We start from the raw sequence: 21,818 nt of genomic DNA on the forward strand, positions 1-21,818 counted from the left end.
CAAAATGAGCTCTGTATTCTAGAAATTGCTCACGCACTCTGTGTGCCTTCCAGCTCCAGCTTCCTTTCATGGAGCTGCTCTAGTTGTGTGGAAAGGCTCAAGGGAACAATCTCACACTCAGCACTATAGGGTTCAGGATCAATGAGATTTTTGCAAAAGGAGATCTCCCGGTTCATGGTGATGGAATGTGACTATGCAAGAAGTCCCTGGGTGTAGTGCATGAGCTAAAGACAATGGAAAGGAAGGTCTGAGATGGTATGGATGAGTAGGAGAGATGGGGGGAAAAAGGACAGAGATTAAAGCCTCAACATTTAATGCTGCTGGGTTTCCTCCTCCAAAATGCTACAGCTGTTCTTTCCCACACAAACTTCATACAGCTGGGACAGAATAATCCCCAGTCAAGCTTTCCTCCTGGCTTAGAGGTTCCATTTTTATCTATGACGACAAGCTTCATTGCACCACAACCCCTTTCAGGCAACAAAAATTACTTCACAGCCCCAGGAGGGGGGAAACTGAAGCTTGAGTCTGCTTAAACCCCACTTCTCCAGGTGGTGGTGGTGGTGGTGGAAAAGCCCCAAGACTTTTTAACCCTAACCTTAAGGGGCCTGCAATCTGAGTCCTGCCACCGAGGGCGGAAGCCTTCAGGCTTTGACTTCAGCCCTGGGCAGTGGGATGTGGGCTTCGGTCCTGGGTATCAACAAATCTAAGCCAGACCTGGCATCCCCCACTCAAAGGAGGTCATGACCCACGTTGGGGTCTCAACCCAGAGTTTGAGAATCTCTACTATGCAAAGAGCTTTTATTTGCGGGGGGGGGGGGGGGGGGGGGGGGAGGGGGGAGATGAGAGGGGATCCAAAAATGCCCAAATGGGAAGAATGACTTTTCCTGTCCAATGCTTGTGTGGAATCATTTTTGGCACAGATGAGGCCAGCTGTCCGCAGAGCTCAGGCTCTGGCCGTTGTCATGAGCTCCTGCAGCAATGCAGCTGTGGCTAACCTGCGACTCTAACATGGTTCTCAAGAAAAACAAAACCAAAACCCTGGGGAGCTGGGCTAGAATCATTCCTAGCACGGTTCTGCTCCTCATATGGACAAAGCCTTTAGCTTTAGGAGGATTTCTGAGAATCCCAGAATGTGCACAGGCAGGTTCTTCTGGCATCAGTGGGAGTTTTGGCGGTTCAAGAATGGCAGGGCTGCACCAAGGCCTTCCATTCCTTCATCTCCCCGGAGTTCTCTTAATCTTCCCCACCGGAAGGATGGCTACCTTGCAGCATCACAGCAGGCGTGCTGCTCAAGGATGACATTTCGGGGGGAAAGGAGGGCAGCAGCCGTACATATCAGGATGTGGTATGGAGTCAGAGAGCGAGGGGAAAGTACTTACATTTTGCGATGCCTCTTATTCCTGGCTCGGGAAGGGAGGGGGCAGAGGAATAAATCACAGAATCCAACTATTTTCCCTTTGCTCACTCACTTTTCTTCCTGTTCCCCTGACTGTAAGTTACATCACACTATGTGCACCTATTGTTCCCCCCTGCTCTCTCGAAATGGCATCCTTGGCTGCTGCTGTAGGGTAGATGCTTCCTACATCAGCTGAAGAGGTTTTTCTGCTGCTATAGTTAACCCATCTTTCTGAGAAGCTGTAGTTATTCTGGTGGAAGAATTCTTCCATTGGCCTATCTGCAGTGGGGAGGGGGCAGGAGGGAAGGTTGGTTGTTCTAACCATGTTGCACAGAGCATGAAATTTCTCACATCCCTGAGCGATGTAGTGAGGTTCACCTACGTTTTAGGTGTAGATCAGGTCTGAGTTATTTTATTAGGTACCAGGTTTATAAGGCATGGCCAAATTGCAGCAGGCTGATAATCCAACAAGGAATGGGTGCAAGAAAGTAGCATTTGGATGCTGGTGCTGAATTAAGCTTAGCTGGGGATACAGGGTTGGTTGAGAGGCAGTGTGGCCCAGTGGATAAAGCACTGGACTGAGCTACGAAACTTGGTTCTATTCCCAGTTCTGCCATCGGCCTGCTGGGTGACTTTGGGCTAGGCATGTCACATCTCTGTGCCTCAGTTTCCTCCTATGTAAATTAAATTATAGTGTGCTGAAGCACTCTGAGATCTACTGCTGCAAAGCATCATATAAGGGCTAGATATCATTATTAAAAGCTGTCTCAGGTGGGTGTAAGTGTGATTACTCTCTGGTCTTGTGAGATGTTAGCTCAAAATGGGGAAAAAGACTCATAAGATTGCTTCTTCCCCTTTGATACCAGCCAAACCAAAAGATAAGCAATTTCTTACTTTTCAGTATTAAGCAAAAAGCTATGATAGAGCCCTGAGGTAAAGTGCTTATCAACTCTGGGTCACAAACTAGCTGAACAATGTTCAAAATAGTTCAAAGTCACCTCACTGTAATTATAGTTTGTCCAATTCCTGTGGGTGTGACAAAAGAACCTAGAAGGAGGTTTGTTAACATGGTTTGGCCTGTGTCTGCAGACAAAGTAGTAGAAGCAATTTAGATGAACTATGTCTCGAGTGAACTTCGATAGCTCCTAATTCTGCCTAAAGACCAATGGAAGCTGGGCCTGTCTACACATTTTAAAAACATTAGTTAAGGAACTCAACATTCTGAGATTGGTTATCTCCACTTTTCCTTAGGTGAGATGGTTAAGTGATTTCACCAAGGTCATTCAAGAAATATGTTGCAGAACTGAAAGGTGTCTTAACTCTTAATCCTGTATTTTAGACACAAAACCATTAAAACCTATAAACTGGGGTACTCCTATATTTGTTGTGCATTCAAACTGAGAATCAGGGTTTCAGTGGCAGCAGGATGCGAGTTTCAGCAAGCACTTAACAGGAATATTGATTTGTTATGAATTTTCATGCTATAACAGCCTCTGGATTTCACATGCTTTTGGATTTTTGTTAACTTAACTTATATGGCCAGGGAAGTCAAAAGAAGTCTTCCCACAATTCTGACCAAATTTGGAATTAACACCTTTAGTATATTACAAGCCTGGGTCATCTCCCATTGATTCAATCAAATGATTACCAAAGGGAGCTGGATCCTTTTTGATTATTTGATTATTATTTTGATTTTATGCCAGTGTGTGTCTACATATAGTTAACCTTTTATAAGTTGTTCTTTTCCTAGCCCTGAGTAAAAGTCCTAGCAGAAAGGACTGAAAAATAATGACATTTAGTTCCAAATGACCTTATAATGCTGCACCCTGCAAATGATCAGCCAGCTATAGAAGTAAAAGGAGGGGCATTTTCTTACTCAGCCACCCTTGGCAGTTTCTCCCTTCCCCTTTTAGGGATATTTCTTGACAATGCTTTAGCTTTGGTCTTTGATTTCCTTGTATTAACAATAAAGGGCCTGACTCACTGCACACACACAATTAGCTTAGAAAAGATATGGAACATTTTTTTGTTAAGCACAGTCTCTCCTTAAAGATTTATTACACCACTCCTCATCACCAGCACCTCTTTAAATATCAAATCACCAAACAATTCTAACCTCCCACAGATAAAACTGTACTCAGCAGCTAGCTAGCCACTTTCATTAGAGGATCGCACTGCTACTCACAAAGGGGGGTATCGAATTATCCCAAATGTACAGCTGGAGAAAAATAAGGCAGTGAAGCCTTGTCTACATTAGCTTTTTTTTCTGGCAGATTTACCACCCTTAATACTCCTGGTGCTGCTTTTCTGTGAGCGATGGTGAAAGGGAAATCTGGTACAGAAATGGTTCCCATAGCCACCGCACATTTACCACCCTAAGGTGGTCAAGAATATTCACAAGCCTAGAAAAGAGATCAGTCAAAGATTTGGCTTGAGGGAAAAGGACAAAATGTTAATAGCTCTTTAATGCTCATTGACAGCATTCTATAATTGGATTTCTAGGAGGATGGGGTGGGGGGGATGTTTATTTAATCCTTATCCTCAAAACTGCCCCAAATGTTACTATTATGCATTAATTATTGATTCTGTTCTTCTTGAGGTCAGCAGGAGTTATGATCCTGACTTCCCTGGCTATAGGAAGAGACTTTTGTATAATTAGATATAGTAATTTAGGCCTTGCCTACACTACTGCAGGCCATCAACTTAAATCACACAAATTCAGCTTCATGAATAATGTTGCTGACGTCAACATACTTAGGTCTGGTTACTGCAGTATTTTCACTGCGATACATCGACAGCTGACACTCTCCCATTGACGCTGCTAACTCTTCTTGTTTTAGTGGCGTACTGGTGTCAATGGAAGAGCATTTGGCGGTCAATTTATCATGTCTGTACTAGATGTGATAAAGTGACCCCTGCTGGATCGATCGCCGCCTGTCTATCCTGCTTGTCGTGAAGACGCCCTTAGGGCCTGATCCTGAGTGATTGAAGAATACCTGAGCTCCCATCGAAGGCAATGAGAATTGAACGTATTCGGGGCGGCCCGTCCATATAGGCAAACTAGGCGGTCGCCTAGGGCGCCAAGCTAAATGGGGTGCCAAATGGTGGCGCAATATCATTGAGGGGGTTTGGAGGTGGGGGTGCCGATTGCATGGTTCGCCTAGGGCGCCAGTTGCTGGCAGCTAGTCTAGGGCCTGAATGTATTCATCATCTTGCAGGGTCGGGGACTTCATTTTTGTTGTTTTTTTAACTCCGTCTGCTCTTAATAAAAATGAAAGAGGCTGCCTGTTGCAAACGCACTGAGCTCTGAATGCTGCCTTCTGGATGAGGAAAGGATCCCCCAAGAGCAGAACATAGATCTCGCTTTGTTGTTGTGTACTTTGCCTTCATCCAGGAAAACAGACAGACCCTGTAGGGGATTTAATTGCTTAATATTTGAATCCTTGAGCTCGGTATGAGGGTCCTGAGGTGTTCACTCAGGCCAGAAGTGCTGGTAATTGTCATGGCAACACAGACATGAAAGAACACTGCCTTGAAGTAGAACATGTGCAATGCCAGCATGATAAAAGCGTTGCTGCAAAGCCAGGGGCCAGAGCCCTTTCTATGGATGAGAGTAGTTATTGAAAATATATTTAAAAAAACAACAAACAACCCTGGCCTTACTCCTCTCCCCCTGAGATGTAGGCTTTGTCTACTACACGTTCAAGTTTAAAAGTAGCAGTATAGTCACAGCAGGAGCGCTGGGAGAGAGATATCCCAGCACTCTGTATAATCCACTTCCACAAGGGGAGTAGCTAACAGTGCTGTGAGCCTATTTACACTGACCCTTTATTGTGCTTTAATTTGCTGCGCTTGGAGAGGGTTTTTTTTTTCACATCCCGGAGTGAGAAAGTTACAGCCCAGTAATTTGACAGTGTAGACAAGCCTTAAGGCCATCTCTGTACTTGCAAGTTTACAGTGGCTCAGCTGTTCCTGTAAGTGCTCTCCTGTAGCTGTGTTATGCCTGCGAGTGTGTCTTCTGCCAGCATAGCATTGTGCACATGCGTTCATGCCAGCAAAACTTATATCACTCAACTATGTTTCCACACCCCTGTGCAACAAACATTTTGCCAGCATAAGTGCTTGTGTAGACACGGCCTAAATCTTATCCTGTATCATGCAGTGCAGTGCAGAGCTGTAAGAATGAATCTTTTGCATAGGCTGCTGTTTGGGTTTATTTAACAGCTTCCATTCTAGCAGTATTTGGCCCAATAACACAGTGGATACTGGTAGTGCAATGATCACATATAACCCCAGCAGACCCCAGTTGTCTGCAGGCAGAATTGAACCTGGGATCTCTGGAACTTAGTGAACGAGCCTTTAACATATGAGCTAAAAACCAGCAGGCTGTTAGCTAAGGCTGCAGATTAGACTCATTCTCTCTGTTAGTGGTCTCAGTGTCACTAGCTAGATGATACAGTACACCATACCCAGAAGGTGTCTGAGTTACACATGCACTTACATGCTAAGTGGTAGTTTTTGTCTTGTCTACACTGCAGAAGCTGCAACAGTGTAAGGAGTGTAAGCATGCAGAGTTGCATGGCTTAGTACAGCAGGACAGAAAGGACCAAACCCTGCTTAACTCAGATTCCTGAACAATGATAAAGATCTGTATAGCCCAAGGCTAACTTGAAACAGTATCTTCAGGGGATAGCCGAGTTCTTCTGTTACGGAAAAAAACAACAAATGGTCTGGTAGCACTTTATAGCACTTTATACCATCGACATGTTTTATAGTCTATAAAGTGCTACCAGACCATTTGTTGTTTTTTTTAAACAGTATCGCGTAGTTAAAACATGCTCCAGTACTATTTAAAAGAGGATCTTTTTAAAATGTCAGTGCACTACTGTATTTAACTAAATCAAAGTAATAAGGCATTTTGTATAGTATAGACTGGACCTTACACTGAGCCTAGGTATTAGGGAAATATTATTGAGAGAGGGATGCAAAGGTTATCCCCTGCTCTTTTAGGGGTTAAGAACATAAGAACGGCCATACTGGTCCATCCAGCCCAGTATCCTGTCTGCCAACAGTGGCCGATACCCGATGCCCCAGAGAGAGGGAACACAACAGGTAATCCTCACGTGATCCCTCCCCTGTCACCCACCTCCTGAGAAACAGAGGCTTGGAATCTTTAACTTGTACCTGACAAAAATCTTAGGTTAACATTTCATCTGATAGAAAATATTTCTTATAACATTCTACGCCTTTGTACTGCCCGGGGAATGACTAGAAGTGTGTGAAACATGTAACTGTAGACATAACTGTTATTAATCCCTTAAGATACAATACAGTGGTCCCAATATCTAAGGGCACCATTTAGCAATGGTAAATAGGTTACCTGCTTCGAATGCAGCCAGAGAGCCCCAAGAAAAGAATTACAATGAATCACTGCTCTGAGACACTAGCCGTCTTGCTGCCAGGCTCAGAAGCAATACATTTGTACAAACAACCCTTTATACAGCTAGGCTACATCTGCACTCTTTTCCGGGAATGCTTAAAACGGAACAGTTTTCCGTTATAAGTATTTCCGGAAAAAGCACGTCTACATTGGCAGGATGCTTTTCTGGAAAAGCACTTTTTCCGGAAAAGCGTCCGTGGCCAATGTAGACACGCTTTTCCACGAAAAAGCCCCGATCGTCATTTTCGCGATTGGGGCTTTTTTGCGGAAAAGACTACTGTGCTGTCTACACTGGCCCTTTTCCGTAACAGTTTTTCCAGAAAAGGACTTTTGCCCGAACAGGAGCAGCATCGTTTTTCCAGAAAAACACTGACAATTTTACAGTAGATCGTCATTGCTTTTCCAGAAAAGCAAGCGGCCAGTGTAGACAGCTGGCAAGTTATTCCGGAAAAGCGGCTGATTTTCCGGAATAAGTGGCCCAGTGTAGACACAGCCCTAATGAAACAAGAATGTCTTCAGCACAGAAATAAACCGGTGTACTTTGGTAGCTGGAAAGAGCAAGTTTGTGATTTTCTTCCTTTGGCTTTTCAGCTTGTCAAGCTAAAGTTGAGTGCTGAGATGTGATTTAATATCCCCAAAGGATTGCATTTATTCCTAACGGCTTGGACTTTTGTGTGTATTCTGAACAATTTGCCCACTTTCTGCACAAGGAGCCTGAGGATCCCATGATTTTTTGGGTGAGGTAAAAAGATTGAGTTGTACATGCCATCATTGGGAACAGGGTCCAGCAAGCAGATTACCTGAAAAGCTACGAGGAAGATGCACTAACACCAGGCTAAGAGGTCTGGCTACTGCCATCGTTATTACTTGTATTACACTCATGTGTGGGAGTTCTGGTTATGGATCTGCTATGCTAAGTGCTGTACCTTGGAACTATTAAGACATGTAACAATGAGGCCTACAAATTTTCCCAATTTGTGAGCTCAGATTTATGTATATAAAAGTTCATAAGATATTACAATAACCTATAGTAACAAATGTCGATGGAAAAAGATGCAAAGGGGTGACAGATGAATTGAGTTACTTTAATTAAAAAGGCCTCCTGATGTTTCATGGACTGTATTGAAATTATGCTGGTTAAAAACACTGGAAAAGAGGAGCTGGAAATTAATGAGCCAAAATTAATATATTGGATATGAAGCCAATATAGTGGAAGGAATGGGCTATTCCTCCTACCGAAGCCTTTCTAGGGCTCTAACAAGAAATATTTGGAGGGGAGAGTATGAAGGAATAAAGGAAGAACAGAAGAAGTAAAGACAGAGGCTACTAAAGTGAGCTTCACCATCAAGATTCCTATGCCCACATTTCCTGCTATCCCAGGCATTCACCATCTTGATCCTGAGAGGCGTTAACCACACCAGACCATTCCAACCAAGGGGGGTCAACAGAATTGCCAGGCCCCTGGTAGGGTTACCAGGTGGCTTCAAAAAAACCACACTTGATCTCAGATGGGGAGGGGGGGACCAGCCGGGAGGAGATGCGGGGGCGGGGGGAATGGCCAGCGGGAAGCAAGGCTGGGGGGCGGGGATAGCGGGGCTGGCCATGGGAGATGGGGGGGGGGAACTAGCTGACGGGAAGCAGGGCTAGCCAGGAGGGGGTCGGGGGGAGCGAGGCTGGCTGGGGGGGGGGAACCAGCAGGTGGGGAGCAGGACTTACCCAGGTGCACACAGATTCCGGGGTATTCCCCGTCCCACATACAGACCCATAAAAGTATGAGCGAGTCCGGCCCCAGGGATTCCCTCCTGCCCCGCCCCCGCCCCCCCCCTTGTGTAGTTGCGTGCTGCCTGGCTGGTAGACACACTCACGCAGTGTGAGCATGTCTACCAGCCAGGCAGTTCACAACTACATACTGATACGCCTAATAATAATCAACTTACCTAATTAGAAAATACCGGACATTTTACATGTCCGGTATTTTCTCAATTTGTTCCCCGGACAGAATCCTCAAATACCGGACTGTCGGCTTTGAAACTGGCAACCCTACCCCTGGGCAAGGGGGTCAGTTCAATACTCCCAGAAGGGACGGGGCTGGAGCAGCCCAGCCCTCGGTGCTGGCCAGACCTCACCGCGCCCCTCCCCCACCTTAGCATGCCGGTGGTGATTTAAAGGACCCAGCCGGAGCCCTGGACCCTTTTGAATCACTGGGCACTGGGGAAGTTGCCCCCTTCCCCTCGCCCCTCCTGTCAACAGGTCTGATCCCACCACATCAGTTCCAGCTGAATCTGAATTACCACCTCCTGGGGTGATGGTTATTACTATTTAAGAGACGTTCAGATGGCAGGGGAGGGGAGAGATGGGCTTCCTTCTAAAAAACCATCTACAGCAGGGGTGGGCAAAAGGGCCTCTGTGAGCTGGATCCGGCCCGCCAAGCGGGTTGATCCAGCCTGCACAGACCCTGCTGCTCCCCCGCCTCCAGGCCAATTAGGTGCGCGAAGTGCAGGAAGCCTCCTCCCGTCCAGTCAGGAGCATACGGCACTTTGAAGCGCAGCGTGCTGCTTGCAGGGCGGGGGCAAAGCGGAGAAGGCTTCGCGTGCTCCCCTGCCCCCCGGCCCTATTTGATCTAGGGGCAGAGGAGCACAGGAAGCCTCCTCCCATGCCAGGGGCATGGACACCTAGGGGGAACGTGCGGGCGGGCAACGGCACTCCCACACCCCCAGACCAATTATTGTCTGGGAGCGGGGAACCCAGAAGTATCTTGGCCCCGCCCCGTTCGCTTGACACTCCGCCTCTCCTGCTTCATGTCCCGCCCCTTCATGTGCAGCCCAGGGACACTTCAAAAATTTCCAAAGTGACCCCTGGCAAAAAATTATTGCCCACCCCTGATCTACAGCTAAATGGAAAAGGAACAAGGGATGTTGTTCCAGTGAAAGCCCTATGTAATACTTGACATGTCAAACGCTTGAACTGGCTTTCCTTCTTTTCCGTCTCTTTCAGATACACAAGAGTTTTTACTGGTGTGTTTGCCAGGGCATTAACTGGCTGAGGTCTCTGGGTACCAAGCACCAGACCTTGTTTAACAGGGACTGGATTACGTTCACTCCTTTAGCCCAACTAATCCTTCTGAATGAATACCACAGACAGCAGGAGGCTGCTGTTACCAGGGCAACCAACATTTCCACTTCCCTGCATTCTCCCTGGGTACCTCTGCACTACCCGTGTGACAGCAGCACTGTCACCTAAATGCTACCACCACCACAAATTTACCGTTTTCTATCACAGTAAATCCCCTCAAGAGGCAGAAGCTGTGTCTACAGAGTTCAGTTGACATAGGTTTTAGGCGTAGGCCAGGTCTCTGTTTTCCTGTAGGCCATAGGACACTCTCCAGCTCCCCTCAGGCCCTACGGGACTAATCCCAGTTCCTATGCTCTATCTCCTAAAAGAAAAAATTAAAGTACCCCTTAGTGGGTATGAGCCACAGCAGGCTGCTTTCTGCTCAGATCCCAGCTGTCTAGCCAAAGATCTTACATGGCAGGGTAGGGCATGTGCACAAGAGAACCAGGGAGGAAAGGGAAAGGCCTGGCTGGCTCTGGTAACTGCAGTCCTGCTGATATCACAATAGTCCCTGCATCACTGAGAGCTATTACCAGGGAACTACCCTCCACACACAACAGGACCTACTCCAGCTCCCAGTGAAATCAATGGCAGAAAGAGCAGGTCTGAAATGACTCCCACTTCATAACTATATAAGTCAGCCAACTAATTACCTCTGCAAGGATCAGGCGTTGACACTTCAACTTCAGTATATTCCACCTCAGCACTCTCCTGGTCAGGTCCTGGCCCAAAATAGCAAGAAGACGTTTCTTTGTAGCACTCCCCATTGCCTACTCACTGTGAGCCTGAGCCCGACACAAGGGAAGTCATGGTCAAGCGCGCAAGGACTTTAGTGGGCACAAGATCAGTGAGTCTGCTGTGGGAGGTTGGGGATCAGCCCAGCATGGAGACAGCAGCTGAAGCAGAATTCCTTCCTAAAACTGTGGAGTCTAGATGGTGTCTGAGTGGGGCTTTTGTCTTTTATTGATGGTTTTGAAAAACACCCTTGCCCCGCCCCTTTTTTGAGGCCACGCCCAACTCACTCCACCCCTTCCCTCCGTTGCTTGCCCTCCCCACCCTCACACGCTCATTTTCACCAGACTGAGGATGGCCGGGAAGGGTCCTTTTTCAATTGGTTGTTCAGTTGAAAACTGGCCACGTGACCACCCTGTTCCCTACACCAGAGTTCTCTATGTGCCTGTTCCACTCTAGCTAGTCTCTCCCCCCTTTTGCTGCCCTTTTTCTCCCCATTATTTTCTCGTTTTCCCCAGTCGTTGAAAAAGTAGCATCTCATCTGCATTTCTTTAACCTCTCTGCTTACCTCAGTGTCCTCCTTTCATCTTATGATCTCTGGCCCCTGCTTCTGAGTCCCTCTCATTAGTCTTCTTCCCTTCACTGTGCAAGTATGTTTTAGATGCTAGCGTTTTCAAATAGCCCACTATTTTACCTCCAATGGCCTCTCCAACTACTGCCACATGTACCCTCTAAGGTCATTGAATGTGCCACCAATTGCTGTCTAGAGCTCTTCTCCACTTGTTCCAGGCTTGACCCTCCCCAGTCATCTCTTGCCCACCACTAAAATAGCTCTCAATCTTCAATAGCCTTCTCCCAGCCAAAGCTCAGAACCAATACTCTCTGCTCGTTCTCCTGGTTCTGCATTCAACATTTTCTTCTTGAAATCCTGCCCTTTGCTTTCATGAATCTGTTCGCTCCTGACTCTTCTCCTTCTTCCCTAATGAGCCCATCAGCATTTCACTTAAAGGATCCTCATCATGCCTGCCCTTCAATTTTCTTTTGGAGTTCCTCAGTCCCTTTCTCATTTCCTTCTGTATCTTTTCTCAGGAGAAAACTATCATCTCTAGACGGATGACTCTCAGAGCTTCCTCTCCACTCTAGACCTCCATCCTTCTGTCCAAGATAATCTCGGTCTTTATAATATCTCGTTGGTGATGGCCATTTTATAAGCATAAAATCAACACGGCTAAAAAACCCCTCTCAATCCTTCCTCACCTGCCTTCCCAAAATTCCTCTTTTCTCAGTCACCATGGACATCGCCACCATCCTGACTGTCACTCATGCCTGTAAACTTTACCTGCCACTAGGTCCTCTCTCTAGATCTTCACATCCAGGCTTTGTCCACATCCGACTGCTTCTTCCTAAACAAGATCTTGAGCCTCAACCAGCCTTTCCTCTCCATCTGTGCTGCTAAAACTCTCATCCAGACCCTCTCAAGTCTTGACTATGGCAGCCTTCTGCTCACCAGCCTTTACTAATCCCACTGTCCCACTTGTATCCATTCGAAATGCCGCTGCAACTGTTCTTCTGGTTCGTCACCTGGAACTTTGCGCTCTCCACTGGCTCCTCCTTCGCTACTGCACTACTTGTCTTCACCTTCATGGGCTCTCCCAGCTGTACCTATTATCACATACGCTGCTGGGACAGTGACCCTCACCTCTGGTCTGCCAGTGATACCAACTTTCAATGCCCCTTTGTTATATTTTCGACAATGTCCCATTGTGCTGTCCCCCCACGCTGCATATGGGGGGGGGAGCTTCCAACCGAACATCGGCAGAGCCACCTTGGTTACCCTCCTCCAAATCCCTTTTTAAAGCTTTTTTGCCACAATGCCTATAAAAAGCTTGACCACAGGTAGCCAGCTGGTGTGCTGAGATTGTGGCTTTTCATACTGACCAGAGGATCTGAGCGTTGTATCTATCTACTGTCTCTTGCCTCATATTTAGACTATCAGTTCTCTGGAGCAAGAAACAGTCATAGGATCCATAGAATTTATGGCCAGAAGGAACCAATCTAATCTGACCTCCTGAACAACACAGGTCATAAGACATTTTTGCTGTAAATTTGCCCAGCCAAAACCATGTTATCCATTAGGTTAGCAGGAATCACATTTTGAATGCTCACATGCCTACATGGCAAGTATTGACGTGAGCAGTGAGGATTGAGGGGACACAATAGTATCCATCTATGAGTTTTCAGCCATAATATCACCAGAATATTTACATTTAAGCACTGCTTTTTAACTAGTTTTTTTAAACACTTAGCCCTGAAAAAAAAAGTATCTGTATACAGCTATACATCTAGATGACACAACACCTGATACCATGATGACTTTAAAAAGGAGAATTTTTAAAAAAGCCTATCTGGCATCATAATTAGCTGGAAGATCATTTTCTTCATATTTCATACAGTTTAAAATGTCAAGAGCTGAAAAAATTATAAAAGCCAAGATAAATAGAAGGCAAAGGAAGCCTATGAAAGATTCTCTGTGGAAGATTCAAACATAATATTGGTAGTTTGAAATACATTTCTCAGTAAATAATAATAATAATAATAATAACTTTCCTTTTTCCTATGCCACTAATTGACAGAAGCAACTCATTAGACTCAGAACACACCTGGGACATAAACAATGTTACTCTCATTTTGCAAGTGGGAAATACAAAAAACGTAGACACAGAGAGATGAATGACTTCCCTCAGTATTACAGGCAGTCCCCGGGTTACGTACAAGATAGGGACTGTAGGTTTGTTCTTAAGTTGAATCTGTATGTAAGTCGGAACTGGCGTCCAGATTCAGCCACTGCAGACCAGGGGGACGGAGAGCAGAGCAAAGCCGCGGAGCACGCGGCCAGCGGACAGCCCAGACGCGTCTGGGCTGTCCGCTGCCCGCATGTTCCGCCGCTTTGCTTCCTCTCCCTGGTCTGCTGGAGACCAGGGAGAGGAAGGGCCCCGTTCGTAACTGCGGATCCGACATAAGTCGGATCCGCGTAACTCGGGGACTGCCTGTACATGACGATGAGGTAGGAGAAAATTAATGAACCCTAGAGGGCCTAATTGCCAGTCCCCTGCTCTCACAATCAGACATGAACCCACCACCTTTATTTCCAAAATGATAAAAAGTTGTGGTTAAAAAATGAGTGTGAAAATTACCTTTATTTTCATCTGTTGATTTTACATGATTTTCACCATCTTCGCTGTAAACTGACTCTAAAACTAAATATGCAAGCAGAAAGTGAGCCAACAAGCAGCAGAAGATAGCTGTGCTTCATTCATTCCTTTTGCTTTCTCATTAAAATACAACAGAACTGTATTTGTGACAGTATCACCCCATGCAATGATTTAATTATTTAGGGGAAATTCTGCCCTTGAGTATGTGTCTAAGCCCCTCTCATAATATAAGAAAGAAGAATTTGGACTTTTAAGAGGACCAATTTAAAGCTAAAGGAAAACAAGGAATATCTTGGTTCATGTTGTGTGATCTTTTCATAATGTGAGAGTTTATCTGCATTGGATCACTGACACCAATGGAATTCAGACTCAGACTGAGGGCCAGAAATACCCTGCTGAGGTCAAAGAACATACTGAGATTGTTTTGGAATGGGGGAAAAAAAAACCCTTATCTTAAAGACTGGTGTCTTCCGGAGTTTGGAAAAGATGAACAAGACGGGGGTGTCTTCTAGTGGAGAGGCAGGACTTGATAGTAGTTAAAAACAGGGATAGTAAGTGAGTAGTCATGGGCGGTGAGTGAAGGCAGGGCTGGGGGAGGCAAGCCCCCAGCCTCAGCCCCTGCCCTGCCCCTTCTGCTTAGGCTCTGCCCCTCACAGGAGCCAAACCACCTCACTGCCTTGCCTCCACACCATGAGGGGCCGGGGCAGCATGCTGCACCCCCCTCCTTGAGCAACACTCTGCCCCCCAGCATGTCTACAGTAGGGATATGTCTAGACTGCATCCCTCTGTCAGCAGAGGGATGCAGATTAGGCAGGTTGACATTGCAAATGAGACAGGGATTTAAATATCCCATGCCTAATTTGCATAAAAATGGCCACCGCATTCTGCCGACTCAACACTTTGTCGGCAAAAAGTGGCAGTCTAGAGGGGGATCTGTTGAGAGAGAAAGCCTTTTTCGACAGATCCTGTAAACCTCCTTGCAGGAGGCATAAAGGATCTGTCAAAAAAGGCTTTCTTTATTGACAGATCCCCCTATAGACTGCCACTTTTTGCCGACAAAGTGTTGAGTCAGCAAAACGCGGTGGCCATTTTTATGCAAATTAGGCATGGGATAGTTAAATCCCTGCCTCATTTGCAATGTTGACCTGCCTAATCTGCATCACTCTGCCGACAGTCTAGACATACCCTAGGGCTATGTCTAGACTGCAAGCCTCTTTCGAAAGATACTTTCGAAAGAGAGCGTCTAGACTGCACGCGGAACTTTCGAAAGAGCAAGCCGCTTTTTCGAAAGAAAGCACCCAGTGAGTCTGGATGCTCTCTTTCGAAGAAGCCCTATTTACATTCAAGAATGCCTTCTTTCGAAAGAAGCACTTTCGAAAGAAGGTGTTCTTCCTCGTGAAATGAGGTTTACCGCCGTCGAAAGAAAAGCCGCGTTTTCGATTTAATTTAGAAAGAACGCGGCTGCAGTCTAGACGCAGGTGAAGTTTTTTCGGAAAAAGGCTACTTTTCCCGAAAAAACCCCTGAGTCTGGACACAGCCTAGGTGTGCTGGGGGCAAGGCCAGGCTGGTGGTTTGGGAAGCCAATGCCTTCCCCTGCCTAGCATACCAGCTGCCCATGTGAGTAGTCCAATGTTCTACTGTCTCTTGGGCAGATCATCTGATCTCTGTGTCTTGGTTTTTCCTTCTACAGAAAGAGGGTAAATGGCTTATCCACCTGTATGAAGTGTTTTCAGACCCTGGGATGAAAGATACTGTAAACATACACAATTATTAGTATTTGGTGGTCTGAGCACAAAGCTGGAAACAATGAACTCCTATTGTCTTAGATTGACAATAGGCATGCTTATGTTTCATTGTTCAAAGAACCAGCTTGGTACTTTACCAGTGAACAAGTCCTGGGCGTATGGATGATTGATAAGAATAGACCTCGGTCTCTCCATGCAGGAGTTCAAATACTTCAATTACTAGCTTCCATAAAAGTGCTGACTTTTTAGACAGTACTGTGGGTGGCATCATACTACAGCAGTCTAACCATAAATGCAGTGCAGGATGGTAGGATGGGGAGAATATCCTTGGTACAGGTTGAACCTCTCTAATCTGGCATCCTCAGGACTCTGACCAGTTCCGAACCAAAGAATTTTCTGGATCCCGGGAAGTCAATATTGTCAACACTTCTACTGCTTACTGGGATGTTACAGGACATTTAGGGGTAAATTAGAGCTTAATAACATCAGAGAACACTGAGAGCCAAGATTGGTGGCTGTACACAAACTTTATGGGACCACGGAAAAGTTGGCTGCACCCATGATAAGTAGACATGCAGCTAATTAAAATCATGCTGGATGACTGATGTTTCTGAACCAGAGAGGTTCACCTGTATTGATTTAATAAAGCTTGCCATAAAAGTCTGCCGCAATGCTCCCTCTTCAGGAAGTTCCGGTAGTCTGATACTTACTGACCTTTCTTTCTTTAGCAAGAGTTTAAGCAACGCATATACAGCCGGTCCCCGAGTTGTGAATGGTCGACTTACGACAATTTGCAGTTACGACCAAAGCTGTCGTAAATGGTGGACCCCGAGTTACGAACACGATCCGCGCTTACGAACAGCGCAGTTGTGTGTATCTCTATGGGGTCTGACTTACGAACAAACCTAGTTATGACCAATTGCTTGGTCTGTAAGCAGTTCGTAAGTCGGGAAGAGGCTATATTGGCAAAACTTTGCTCAGAATAAAATGAAAGAGAAATGTCAACAAATGGCTCCAGCCAAGAAGTACTATGAAGATTACCATGTTCAGCTATGTGCCAAAATGATGCAGGCTAGGACCAGGGAAGAAAGGGTGCGTGAGTGTGCTTTTTTCCTTGTTCTACTAGGGAGAAGACTCCAGTATTGAGTGAGCATCTTTCCCCCTTTACTGTGTGGTGTGTATTTATATTTGTGAGAAATCAAAGTTTTTTGGTACAAAATGTTAGAGGCCAACTAAGCTAAACAGCACAGGCCATGAAGCTCCAAGCTCCTTCCTTCTAACTGTGGCTCTGTTAGTTTTTCTGGCAGCAACCATCCTGGAGCCAAGAGCTTCTAAACATCCTCATGGTCTACTCTTGGAAGAAAGCATACGTAAGACTATTATCTGCTGGATAGTCATGTCCTAATTGAAATGATTGTTCTCTAGAAGGACTGCCACACATTAGAGCAGCCACCTCCCACCTAAACAAAAGCTACAATGAACTTTCACTGTTGGGCAACAAAAGCTACTGGGCTTAGCCAAGGTGGGACAGTAGGGTCCAACTTAGTAAGGGGGAAGGGAGGGGAGGGGAGCGTGGGGAGGACAGTACAGAACAGCAGAGGGAACTATTTGGGGAAAGGAGCTCTCTTCACCATTAGCTCGCAAAGATGAGTTTGGAGAATGTTTCTATTGGTATCAAAAGTAAGGCGCCCTTAACTTTCCTTTTGCAAAATGATTAAAAATGAAACCCCTCAATCAGTTAGATCCTTTTTAATGTTACAAAACCTACTTTATCTTTTTTACTGTTGTACATGCATCAGCTATGTGGGAGGAAGCTGAATTCTAATTCTACTCATGCATCAATTCATTATAAATTGCATCAATGAGATTTAGGTTGGACATTAGGAAAATCTTTCTGTCCAAGGGGTTAAGCACTGGGGAGGCTGTGGAATCGGAGTACAGATTTTAAAGAGCAGGTTAGACAAGCACCTGTCAGAAATGGTTTAGAAAACTTAGTCCTGTCATTTACTGCATGGGACTGGATTAGGTGACCTCTCGAGGTCCTTTTCAGTCCTATGATTCTATCATGTTGAGGACCAATGCTGCCCTCAGTTATTTTAACTTGATGAGCGCAAAGATGATAGAGTTGTAACAGGAGTGGTGATCTAAGGCGAGAACTGTGCTTCAGGTTGCATGGAGGAGTAAGATCATCTATGTAAACAGCAAATATTGAGTCTGATTGGGCCTCAAAGATCAACATGAGCCCAAACTTGATTTGGTCCCTATCCTATGCCATGTCTCATGTTTACTCCTATGTATGACTAAGGCTTGTTCCATTAAACTATTTCCAACCACTATATCCACCTCATTTTCAGAGAAGATTTCATTGTGCATACACAAAAACAATAAAAACCCCCACCCCTTACATTTGTACATGCAGACTGGATAACTGCATTTCCGCATTATCCAATCTACACATACAAAGGCCTTTTTTGTGGGTACATCTACTAGTCCATCATTTAAAAATTGGGCTCCAGAACAAACCATGATCATGCAAAGCCAAATTACTAAACAAACATTCATTGATTAAAGCATAAGGCTGACAGAGAATATTAAACACTATTTTACCAGGATAGAATTCCCCATCATTGTTCTGTCCAGATGCCGGTTTCTCACTAGTTGAATTAGTGGCTGCTGTGGATCTAAAAAGGAAATATACAAAAATAGACATGACTAAGGAACCATCCTTGAAAATAAAAAAAAGTAAGAATTGTTTAATTTGGCACCACTCCTTTATTACCCTTTTAAATTAATAGAAGTTTTGCTATTGACCTCAGTAAGAGCAAAAACAAACCCCAACGTCCAGAGTTATCCCCCTTGTCTTCTACTATATGTCTATTTGATTTTAACCCTGCATCTGTAGGCATTCAAATCCCAGCCTGACATTCCCCATTTCTAGCAGCTGGCCCATTTCCATTTTGAATATTTCCTCATCCTGTTATTTGGGTCTGCTGCAAGTAGCTGCAAGCATCTGGGCATTTCTTCATTATCTGGGGCTATGTTTACACTACAGAGATACCACCAGTATCCCAGAAAAAATCTGCTGCATCCAGGGAACACGTCCGCTTTTTTGGATCAGTTTCTGAAAAAGTGGGTGCATTCTTTAGGAAGCCCTGTATTCCTCCTTCCATTTTATGAGGAATAAAGTCTCTTCTGAAAGAGGAGGTTTTTCCCACATTTGGCCCCGTGTAGACAGGCCAAATGTCAGAAAAAACTCTTCCAAAAAAAGAATCGGAAAAAGGTATGCAGTGGAGATATAGCCTGAGCTACAAGTACAAATGCTGTTTTTGTGGGTGCGTCTACTATTCCATACTGTTTTCTAGCTGAGAGAATAAGATACATATGTACGGTGAAACATAAGCCTCCAGCATTTCAATCAGAAACATTTTATCATTTCCAAAAAAAAAGCCATCTTACCCAGACATCTCCACAGAAGGATGTTTACCTTGCAAGGGAAAGAGAAGAGATAATCTGTTATATCCTGAACAACTAGAAAGATAAACTTAATAAGAGATGAAAATGAAAGCTACATGTAGGGGCCCATTCATCTCTGAATTACGATCATTTCTAGAGACCAGGGTGAGCTTTGGTAACTTGTTTAGCGGATGTAGAAGTTGCCAGATTGATTAGAGGACTTCATGGGCCAGGATGAGCACAGAACAGATAAAGTGCTGACAGTCTCAATACAGGAGCCCATATTCCCCTCTCGATCGAATGGGGATGCTTCCAAAGATGAAAGGATAGCTCAAATCCATGGCCCACTCAGTTCTTGGCCTCCTATCTAAGACTGTCAACTAAGAGGCTAAATGTGATGGTTTTGTGTACAGACCGCTGAAAAACTTTCATATCTTAACTTTGGGTGGCAGAGCTATACTGACCTAGACCAAAATTAAGAAGTTTCTTAAGCACTCTATATCCTATTTCCAATCCCTTTGGCCATGCAGTCCTCAATCTGACAGAGATGCTATGATCTAAAACAGGGGTCTCCAAACTACGGCCCGGGGGCCGGATGCGGCCCGCGAGGCCCTCTCATCCGGCCCGTGGAGACCTTTTTGGATTCAAAGGCAGAAGAAGTGAGATTGTTTCAAAACCCATTTGAAGCAGATGTGGCCAGTTGCCCAGATGAACTGCAGCTGGAAGTCATTGAGTTGCAAGCAAATGACCTCCTTAGGGACAAGTTCAAAATAGGACTGGTGGGTTTTTACCAGTTTTTGCCCAAGGAAGACTTTCCTAATGTCAAAACTTTTGCATCAAGGTACCTTTCAATCTTTGGAACAACATACCTGTGTGAACAAACATTTTCAAGAATGAAATACGTGAAGAACAATTTGAGAACAAACTTGTCCGATGATAATCTCAGGTCACTGTTGATGTTAGGGACAACAAATCTAAAGCCAGAAATGTCTGCTATTTTGGCATCCAGGAAACAATTTCACCATTCACACTAATACAGGTGTTCATGTGTAGTGTATGAATGTGTTATTAAATAATAACTGAATAAAATAATATTAAATACATAATTAAAAACAACATCCATGTTTTGATTGTTTTTTATTTGGACCTCAAGTGTGTAGTTGGCCCCCGAACTGCTGTTTGATAGTTAATGCGGCCCTCGGGCTGAAAAGTTTGGAGACCCCTGATCTAAAACCTTGCTCTTTAGGCAGGCCAATATGCAAAATATCTGGGAGTGTCAGATACCCTAAAGGTTCCCAAAGGTTTTGGTTCACAATGGACCAGTCCTTCCTATTTTTCTAGAACAAAAAACATGAAAGAATAATGCAATTGTGATTAACCAAACCTTGAGCTCACTATTCAGTCAAAACTAACAATGAATAGGAATTGCTTTTGAGTAGAGACTGAATACATGCTTAATAAGAACTTTAAGTTTTTGAGGCAATATGCATTTAGAGAGGGGCCTGACCCACCCCTACATTTGGGGAAGGAAGAGGGAGTCCAGAACTTGAACCCAGATCTGCATTTCATAGCTGTATAATGGATCAAACCAAACCAAGGCAAACGACCTGAAGCACTGGGGTGATTTAAAAATCCAGATCTGCGTCCAAATTATGTGACTTTTACCCATGTATAACACCACTTTCTACTAGCCCCTTCTCTTCCGTAGGACTGTTGCCAGGATTTGCCATCACTTGCAGGTGTTCAGAATGCTGCAGCATGTTTACCTCTCCGTCTGAGCCACTAAGATCATTTTTCTCTCACCCAGGATCTCTTTACATTGACTGATCATGAAGCAGTTCAATCATTAAGTTGGCTCTGTTAGTTTATAGAGCCTCTAAATGGATGGGCTAGCTGTTCGCTCCTGGAGACTGGTCATGATGGGCATTTGTGCTCTCGTGTGTAAAACATCACTTTTTCGAGATCCCACCATCAGACCTTAGGCACCTCTCACTTTGGTTGAGAAGATATCATGATTTTACAGGGACAGTCTTGATATTCTGAGTTTTTTCTTACATAGGCACCTACTTGCCATCTGGTCACCCTATCCTCCCCTGGAGACCTTAGTTCAAGGGGGACTTAGGATGAGGACACACTACCTCTTGACAGCCAACTCAGTCCTTGTTTAAAAACATACTTTAACCTCCCCTCCAAAATATGATTTTGTAATCATCATTTTTGGCCCTACATTCGTCACCTTTGCCCCCACACTGCTATTTCAGCCCTGGGTTCTTAGGGTATGTCTACACTACCCCGCTAGTTCGAACTAGCGGGGTAATGTAGGCATACCGCACTTGCAAATGAAGCCCGGGATTTGAATTTCCCGGGCTTCATTTGCATAAGCCGGCCAGCGCCATTTTTAAATGCCGGCGTGTTCGAACCCCGTGCCGCGCGGCTACACGCGGCACGGGATAGATAGTTCGGAATGGCTTGCTAGTTCGAACTATCTAGCCCGTGCCGCGTGTAGCCGCGCGGCACGGGATTCGAACAAGCCGGCATTTAAAAATGGCGCTGGTCGGCTTATGCAAATGAAGCCCGGGAAATTCAAATCCCGGGCTTCATTTGCAAGTGCGGTATGCCTACATTACCACCCTAATTTGAACTAGGGTGGTCGTGTAGACATACCCTTATAGCCAAACCCTCCAATGGTTCTATTCATTCAGTACCCAAAGAATAGAAGCAAAATGCAG

At 45.1% G+C, this 21,818-nt stretch overlaps 1 protein-coding gene and 1 long non-coding RNA gene across 16 annotated transcripts in view; one reads left to right on the forward strand and one right to left on the reverse strand.

The window, feature by feature from the left end:
- LOC142819126 (uncharacterized) overlaps window positions 1-4,374 on the forward strand; it is a 78,524-nt gene extending 74,150 nt beyond the window's left edge. Inside the window, exon 3 of the long non-coding RNA XR_012896903.1 lies at window positions 4,237-4,374. This is a non-coding gene — a long non-coding RNA (uncharacterized LOC142819126). The remainder of the gene's footprint in view (window positions 1-4,236) is intronic.
- Window positions 1-21,818, reverse strand: part of PECAM1 (platelet and endothelial cell adhesion molecule 1) — a 73,849-nt gene that overhangs the window by 26,241 nt on the left and 25,790 nt on the right. For 4 of the 15 annotated variants that reach the window (XM_075903895.1, XM_075903897.1, XM_075903896.1 and 1 more), the window contains exons 10-13: window positions 19,093-19,120; window positions 18,244-18,317; window positions 13,874-13,936; window positions 10,601-10,669 (exon numbers count right to left, since the gene is read on the reverse strand). In XM_075903895.1, coding sequence (XP_075760010.1) covers window positions 10,601-10,669; window positions 13,874-13,936; window positions 18,244-18,317; window positions 19,093-19,120 — 234 coding nt within the window. The remainder of the gene's footprint in view (window positions 1-10,600; window positions 10,670-13,873; window positions 13,937-18,243; window positions 18,318-19,092; window positions 19,121-21,818) is intronic. The other 11 variants (XM_075903899.1, XM_075903904.1, XM_075903902.1 and 8 more) reach the window with 3 other exon arrangements.

Source organism: Pelodiscus sinensis, chromosome 20 (genome assembly GCF_049634645.1).
Source record: "Pelodiscus sinensis isolate JC-2024 chromosome 20, ASM4963464v1, whole genome shotgun sequence".
NCBI classification, from domain to species: Eukaryota; Metazoa; Chordata; order Testudines; family Trionychidae; genus Pelodiscus; species Pelodiscus sinensis.